We start from the raw sequence: 8,888 nt of genomic DNA, 5'->3' as shown, positions 1-8,888 counted from the left end.
TCTCGCTAGTGGAAAGCCAGCCTAGTTGAAGAAACTTCTGCTTTAATCTCGACGTAATTCAAAGCTTTATACAATGAGGAACCAAAATACATAATACTGTATGACAGACGAGCGATAGGTCTGCGCAGTGTTATGCTCCACACAAAATCTTCCATGTAAAAATGGTCAAATTCTGCATTAAGTTTTCTTTGGAACAGCCCTTATCAATTTCGGATTGCTTTTTTTTAATCTTTTTATTTCCGTGAATTTTAACTTATGCTATACTGCCGTGAATCGCATATCTGTCCCATTTGCATAGGAAATCCAGCAAAGATGGGACTGATATGCGATTCACGGCAGTATAGTAATTTCCGAATGGTGCATTAAAAACAAAATCAAACTTAGTAACGGAAAAAGAAAACAACGGAAATGAAAATTGAAAAGTGTCTCTTAGCAGCACTAGTCCTCATGATGTTCTTTTAAAATATAACAAATAGATAGGTTGGTTTGGTATACAAAGTAATAATAGCAGAAAGAAACATTTATTGATTTACAAACATACTACATTCAGGACTCCATTTCAATTTGCGTCGAATCTTCTGCATCAATTGTAGTATCATTTTCAATTGTATTTTTCGGGGAAGCATCGTCATCCGCAACGGGTGTTTCCTTCTTGGGGGTTTGCTCATTGGGCACTTCTTGATTGGGCGCTTCTCCGTTGGAGACTTCCTCATTAGGGGCGTCTTCATCAGACGCCTTCTCAACCTGTTCGGCTGCCTTCACCGAACGACGTCCTCGGCGTACCAGCTTCTTGTGTGTGTTGGAATGGCTTACCATGTGTTCTCGCCGGGAGAACGTCCGTCCGCAAGTTTCACAAGCAAATCTCTTCTCCGCCTTGTGAGTTGCTTTATGGCCATAGTAGGTCGACGCGGCCATGAACCGCATGTTGCAAATATCACACTCGTATGGTCGTTTTCCGGTGTGGGTGTTTTCATGATCTCGGAAATCTCGCAGCCGTGCAATTCGAACCCCACAATAGCCACACTGGTACTGCTTTCGGTGACTTTGCATGTGGGAATAGTAACTATTCGAATTGGGCAAATGTTTGTTGCACTCAATGCAGAAGAACTCTTTCTTAGGTTTCTTGCTAGCGTTCTCCAAAGGAGCGTTGAAATCCTGCGTTACGTCCGGGTCCAATGTAGAGAGTTCTTCGTAGTTGAACGAGGCCGAGCTGGGATGGACTGACTTCGTATGCTGGTCCAGATCGTAGGCAGTGATAAATTGCTTATCACAAATCTTACACGACACTGCCTCGAGTTCGGTGTGGTACTGAAATGAAATAAATGTGATTTTGAAGCATTTGCGCATATACGTATGGATCTTAACAACATAACTTATCACTATCTGAATTCGATCTAAGCACGTAAAAAAATATAACAGGGATTATATGGACGATACTGTTCCGTTTTTACGTTTCCCACCGATACATTGTAAAAATTTAAATTTGTCCATCGATCACGTGTGTTTCTGTTGAACTTCATTTTTTTTGTAACCAGCAATTAGCCACCGCTTCCATGTTCATTTTATTTACATCCACTTCATCTTCCCAATGATCTAAAAGACCATCAGGAAGAACCAATCCTACAGCCTTCTACTTAAAACGCACTTGATAAAGTCTAAGTAGAAATTAAAATTTGATAATTAACTTACCCTCATATGCTTGTCATATCGTTCTCGAAAAAGGAACGATTTATTACAAATCCCACAGGCAATTCGGTCGGACAGGCCGTGAAAAGTTTTCTCATGGGTAAATCGAGCACTGTAAGAAGTGAATCGGGCATCGCATGTTCGACACTTCAACGGTTTCAGGTGCATCAGGAAATGTTGGTTCAGCATTGGTAACGATCGAATGATTACTTTTTCCGTGACACATCGGTCGCACTCGTATGGAAGCATGTCCATGTGATCCGTTAGATGAAAATCGCACAAATAATTAGTTTCATGTTCTAGATTACAAATGAAGCACATCCTTAACGAACACGCTTATTTTCATATTCTCAAATATTTTAATACTGTTCACTACCTCGATGGCACTACCCGTATCTGTATCATCCATATTATAGAAATGTATTATTCCGTTCTTTTTGTAGAAATGCCATCCGGAAAAATCAGCCTTCTCCAGTATCCACCCATAGAAACTCTCGAAATCGATTCCTGTTTCCTCCGGATCACAGGCCATCTTCATTGGTTCGTAATCGGCCACCGAACTACCGAATAGCGTGGGCACGGCATCCGGTTTTAACTTAGCCGGTTTGCTCAGCTGCTTAAAATCTTCCGGTCGAAAGTGATTCATGCAAATGCAAGAGGTTTTCTTCGGCACCCACCCGCTAGATCTGGCCACAGCTGCCACCCACTTCTCGCGGATCGTCAGGAAATTTGAATGTGCTTATAGTGTGCCGGCCCAGTCGTAATTCTCTCTCGTGATTGCCACCACACTCTGCCACACTGCACTTGCGACCCATGTTTGGATTAGATCGAAGACCTTACTCTAAATATTAAAAATTAAAGAGAATCTTTAACAATTAAATCAAACATCGGCTTTAAATTGGTTTTTATTTTGGCTGACAGAATGTTTACATACGATTGAACCGATGGAAGCATAAATGTCCTATATAACAAAATTGGTAAAGTTTCAGTGCAAGCGCTTACAGCAAGCATAATAGAAAGGAGATCAGGAAATGGTCATCAAACCGAGGCCAGTGAGGGCATTTCGAGAAGCCGACGAGCATGATATTAGGAATATTTAAGAAAAAAAGGCTAGTTTGTGATTTCTAATGTAAGAACAGGAATTCATTTGTTTAGTAGAATATGCATTCAAAAGTCTTCTAATTCATTAAGCAGCTTGTACTTGAAAGCTTGGTCCGTATTGAAAATTGACGAGAGATGATCCAAAGTTGCTCTAAAAGTTCAAATTAATAGACTTAATTTGTCTTTTGGGCCCGTTTTTAATTCAAGTTCAGTCTTGGAGCTATGATGCATATCATTTTAAAAGTAGAATCCATTGGGTTTGAACTATTGAAGTTAATTCAAATATGTATTATAATAATAGTTTGAAATAATCAAAATATTGAACATAGGCAGGGTGTCGACTCAATTTTGAAAATCAAATTCCCTGACTTTCCCTGACTTTCCAGACTACTTCCCTGAAAATTCCAGGTCATGTATAAGTCGAAGCTTAAGGGTGCCTATAGTATACTCATGAAATAAAAAAAATCTATAAATTTTCCAGGTTTTTTAGGAGTGCAAATATCGAAAAAAAGGTAAAGTGCACCATATTTTTTTCTAAATGAACTTGAATTAAACCTTTTTTTTCTATATTCGGATTTGAAACCGATAAAAAATGGTGAAATTTTATTGAGCATTCAAGCATAAATAATTGTTTGAAGCATGATAGCAGGTTTTCCTCATAATTCTTCTACCTGATACCCTGGGCTGAAAATAACGTTTGACATGTCCACCAAAAACTCCTTGGTTAAAGTAAAACTCATTCAGAAGATATACCAGCCTATACCAACGATTCTTTGAAAAATAACGCTAAAATTACTACTACGATATATGATAGAAATTCTCCCTAGAATTTCATTAGAATGACATCTTGATTTTGTTTTCCTCTCCTCTTCTTGGCGTAACGTCCTCACTGGGACAAAGCCTGCTTCTCAGCTTAGTGTTCTATGAGCTATTAACTTCCACAGTTATTAACTGGGAGCTTCCTCTGCCAATGACCATTTTGCATGTGTATATCGTGTGGCAGGCACGAAGATACTCTATGCCCAAGGAAGTCAAGGAAATTTCCTTTACGAAAAGATCCTGGACCGACCGGGAATCGAACCCGTCACCTTCAGCATGGTCATGCTGAATACCCGTGCGTTTACCGCCTCGGCTATATGGGCCGTTTGTTTTATAAGTTACAATAATTTCGCCGCAAATTTTGCATGTCTACCTATACGTAAATGGCTTCATGAAAAACAATTCTAAAAAATAAAACCTGGATTTCCTTCGGTGGAAATCCTGGAACACTCTAAAAATAACTACAGTGCATGTATTGGAAACCTCTGAATGTAGTTTATAAACTTTCCGTGTTTGTCAAAAGACCTCTATGAATCCTGTAGTTTTGTCTGTAGGCCTGCCACTATGCCGGAAGCAGTTGGAACCAGTTCTCTAACTAGTTTGTTTTTCTATAAATTATAACACCATTAAACACTATTAAAAATCTGGCTTTGAATGAAATCAGTTTCTTTGGAATGTTAAAAATTTAAAGTTAAATGGAATGCCTTTCCTTTTACTGCATAGTAAAACCGCTCATCTCTAAAATGTGTAAGACCTACTCATAAATGCATAATTTCCAGACCACACAAAAATGTGTAGCAGTTACACATTCTAGAAAAACAGCTCGTACCAAGGGGTTGGTCACTCGGCACATTGTGCCCGGCACACATGCCGGCACATCTCGGCACACATGCCGGCACAATCCGGCACACATGGGCACAACATAGAAATCCAACTTTGCGGTATGGAATCAAACTGTCATTATACTTACGATTGCAAACAATCCCTTCATACAGATTCTAGACAAGTGTTCTGGGTGGAATTTTGTTGGTAAACACCGACTAGACCAATAACATTCGCCAAAAATAGACAGGATTATAATTAGCGCAAAAACATTCTAAGAAAATATTCCACTGGGCACATTCGGCACACCTCCGGCACGTTCGGCACACTTCGGCACACACTGAAAAACAACCGGCACAGTTTAGGCACATATTGGCACACGCTCAAAAATCACGGCACAAATGAAGTGTGCTGAATGACCAACCCCTTGGCTCGTACACTCTTCTAGATGCGAAATTTCATTTTATGCAGTTCAGTATCATAATTTACATTTCATATAACTCATTTTGGTATCATAATGGCCAACTTTTCCGAACTGGCTCATTATGCAACTGAAATTAGTTGCATAATAAAAAATAGTTGTATAATGTTCATTATGCAACTCATTTGAGTTGCATTATGAACATTATGCAACTCAAATGGGTTGCATTATGAAAAAATCATTGCATAAAATTTTGTATGGAACTCGTTGCAAAACTCGATTTTTTCAGCACTCTTCGTATTTATCCAACTCGGCAAACCTCGTTGGATAAATGTACGACTCGTGCTGAAAAAATCAACTTTTGCAACTCGTTACATAAATAACTATTTTTTGTTTACCAAGGTCACTAATAAACCTAGCTAGATCGCCGTACAATTTTTTTTTGCGAATTTCACGATTTTGTGGACGCAGGAGCTGATTTTGTGAATGTGCAAGGGTTACACATTTTTGGTGTAGTCTGGAAATTATGCACTTTAGTGCTGATCGGTTTTAGGGTGTGGGCTCGGAGTCAGTTTGGCTTTCTGTTCTGTTCTGTGGCTTAGTTGGTTGAAGCGGCGGGCTGGCGAATACGGAGTCGTGAGATCAAATCCCGCCAGAACGCGATTTTTTCATCAAAATTAATCTCTCAATTTGCCAATTAGCAACATTCTGTGCCTAAGAGGTACAAGTTTTACAAGTTTTCCCAGGATCTGAATAAATTGTTTTAGAATTATTTTTTTAGGGTTAAGATATCACAAAATATAAAAAATAAAGAATGATCTAAAAACGTGTAGAGTTGCTTATGGAGAACAAGAAGTTCTCTAATGGATAAGCTTTGGTTGCCTTCAGAAGTGATTAAGAATACTAAATTGAAGAGAGACAGTCCAAGCTCTACTAGGAGTGTAAATCTAAAATAAAGCAGAAGAAGAACTAGGTAATCATCTCGAGAAGATTTTACTGAGAATATCCTGAGAATTCAACAATAATTTCACCAGAAAAAATAAATTATATCATCAGTGAACTCATATTGAATCCGCCAATAAATTCATTAGAAACACATCAAGATGCAAGATTTAGTATATATCTCAAAACGATATCACCAAAGAATGGGCCGAAATTCACCAATCATGATATTAAGTAGAGTGTGGTGTAGTTTGAATGTTGAGTTCATTTGCACTAAAATGGACTTGTAATTGTGACACGAGATAAGGATTCATGAATGAATTTAGATCAGTTTAGCATCAACTGAATACTTCATAAATCAATGTATGATTTGATCGTAAATTAGAATGATGGATTTAAAATTTTGGATTTTATCTAGTTTATCGACCGTAAGAGATTGATATTTAAAACTGTTATGGCTTTATCGGCCATTGCCTACTCAAATAGCAAGGCTTTAGCTAGTTTTTTTTTTATTTTCATAATTGTATGAGGTTGTGTGTCATCTAATAATTCGTTTTATGATTGTCGTGTAAAATTTCCCTGACCATCAACCGAATTCCCTGACTTTCCCTGATTTTCCAGGTCCGAAAATAAATTCCCTGACATTCCCTGACTTTCCAGGTTTTTCCAGGTCGTCGACACCCTGATAGGACAATTATGCATTCATCGGCAACATAGTAATAGGCACTTCTGTACAACATTATATTATATTTTTTGAAGATGTAGGTAGTAGTGGTTCAATGTTTTGTTTTCTACTGCAATGTAGTGGTACCCAGGTAATATCATTTACAAAACGAGTTCAGCATCGCATACCCCAGCCTGCAGCAGGCTCGTTTACAAACATTCGATATCCCACCAGTACCACATAACGAAAACGAACGATAGCTACTAATGCTGAAAGAATCATTGGGTTGGTCGGGTCGGTGCAGGGAAATGTCGATAAACAAAACATTCGTTATTTAGGGGAACTTACATATTTTCGGCCGTTCTGTTCTCTTCTTCAAAGGGGGGGTTTGAAACCGTTTTGCATCCAACTTGGCCTCAAATCTTACTCAACCAAGCTGAATTATACGACCAAGTTTCAGGCAACAATGTTATTATGAAAGTGATTTACAGACTCACTGCAGTGCAGCAGACAAAATGTCCCGCTATCACGCACTGGCCTAGTGGATAAAAGACTACAAAACTATGTTTAAGGATATAGAGAAACTTCCCGAGCAAAGTCCAACAACTGAATTACAGCAAATCGAAAACATGATTCGTATTCAGCAACAAATTAATATCAGATTTTGATATCAGTTTACCTTTACTCAATTTGTTTTCGGTTTGCTGTCATTTTAAATTAAAACCTAAGGAACATTGAAGTTTGTCGCACGAATCTTATCATGTGGCCCATGGTCTAAATGGTTTAAACAGGGCTATCCTAAAACATTCTATGTATACAAAACGAGCTTAGATCGATTCAGATAGTGATAATCTTATTTAGACTTATATCTGATTATAACTCACCTTCATGTGCTTGGTGTAACGCTTTTGAGACAGGAACGATTCTTTGCAAATTTCACAGGTAATCGGTTCGGACAGGGCGTGAAAACTTTTCTCATGGATCAAGCGGGATTTGTAGGTAGTGAACCGAGCATCGCAGGTTCGACACTTCAACGGTTTCAGGTGCATCAGGAAATGTTTGTTCAACGTTGGCAGCGATCGAATGGTTACCTTTTCCGTGATACACCGGTCGCACTCGTATGGAAGCATATCCATGTGAGCTGTTAGGTGGTAATCGTACAGCTGATTTGTTTCATGTTCCAGATTACAAATGAAGCACTTATGCTTAGCTTCGGAAAGGATTCGTAGAGTTTCATATAGGTTCACCTTCTCCTCAGGTGAGTGATCCGATTCTTGTTCGGAGTCATCTTCAGAATTATCAATATTCGTTTCCTCTTTAACAATCTCCATGTCCAATTCCGTTCCATCCGGCGAGTTGTCCGCTTCGTCGTTAGGCTCACTCTTAATGCTCTGCTCAGGGATGGTTACCATCTGAATATCGCTTCTGGTTTTTCGCCTTTTCGTCGTGTCACCGTCATCGATGTTCTCCTCAGTCTCACGGGTTTGAGATTTAATTTCGTACTTCTTCAGAATTGCTTCAAATTGCGACCAACGACATAGTTTCAAATCTCTTCCAAGAACACGTCGCACAATTGCATCCGATTGTTTTACATCCTTAACAAATACGCTTATTTTCATATTCTCGAAAATTTTAATACTGTTCACTACCTCGATGGCACTATCCTTATCTGAATCATCCATGTTATAGAAATGTATTATTCCACTCTTTTTGTAGAAGTGCCACCCGGAAAACTCGGCCTGCTCCAGTACCCGCCCATAGAAGCTCTCGAAATCGATTCTCATTTCCTCCGGGGCGCTGGGCTTCTTTACCGGTTCGTAGTCGGCCACTGAACTCCCGAATAGCGTAGGCACGGCATCCGCTTTTAGTTTGGCCGGTTTGCTCAGCTTCTCAAAATCATCCGGCCGGAAGTGGTTCATGCAAATGCAAGAGGTTTTCTTCGGCACCCACCCGTCCGGTCGGGCCACAGCTGCCACCCACTTCTCCCGGATCGCCGGATCAACAGGAAATTTGAATGTGCTTGTAGCATGCCGACCCAGTCGCAATCTGCTCTCGTAATTGCCACCACACTCTGCCACACTGCACTTACGACCCATGTTTGGTGTAAATCTACGAATTCACTGAAAATACTAAAAGTTTGAAAATCTTCAACACTTCAAATCGAATACCGGCTACAAATTGATTTCGATTTTGTCTGACAGAATGTTTGCAAGCTCTCGGACCGATAGATGCATAATTGTCCTATATCACAAAACATGCATGTCACATGGAAACTTTTTGCAAGCATGATCAATTTTTTGTTATGTCTTTGCTTATGATAGGGTACCCCGGGGCAAGTGAGACCTATAGCTAGTATTTTTTCAATTATCTATTTTTAAGACTAACATTCTTCATAGAAAACATAGGTACAACACCTACGGATACTTTGAATAC

General features: G+C 39.2%; 1 protein-coding gene across 1 annotated transcript; it reads right to left on the bottom strand.

Moving 5' to 3' along the window:
• Positions 1–494: 494 nt before the first annotated feature.
• LOC109418767 (zinc finger protein 485) lies at positions 495–8,685 on the bottom strand. The gene is made up of 2 exons (XM_019692997.3): positions 7,340–8,685; positions 495–1,308 (listed from the first exon to the last, which is right to left on the bottom strand). The coding sequence occupies exons 1-2, from the start codon at positions 8,549–8,551 to the stop codon at positions 547–549; spliced, it is 1,974 nt and encodes a 657-aa protein (XP_019548542.3). The 5' UTR covers positions 8,552–8,685; the 3' UTR covers positions 495–546.
• Between the last annotated feature and the right edge of the window lie 203 nt (positions 8,686–8,888).

This window comes from Aedes albopictus, chromosome 3 (assembly GCF_035046485.1).
Source record: "Aedes albopictus strain Foshan chromosome 3, AalbF5, whole genome shotgun sequence".
Lineage (NCBI taxonomy): Eukaryota > Metazoa > Arthropoda > Insecta > Diptera > Culicidae > Aedes > Aedes albopictus.
This window is presented reverse-complemented; position numbering and strand designations above follow the sequence as displayed.

What these genes read in the sequence shown, in the direction of transcription:
- LOC109418767 (XM_019692997.3), bottom strand. Translation starts at nt 8,551, where the DNA reads ATGGGTCGTAAGTGCAGTGTGGCAGAGTGTGGTGGCAATTACGAGAGC. An exon ending in GTTACACCAAGCACATGAAG is followed by an intron (nt 1,309 to 7,339) that starts GTGAGTTATAAT and finishes ATTTCATTTCAG; the next exon opens with TACCACACCGAACTCGAGGC.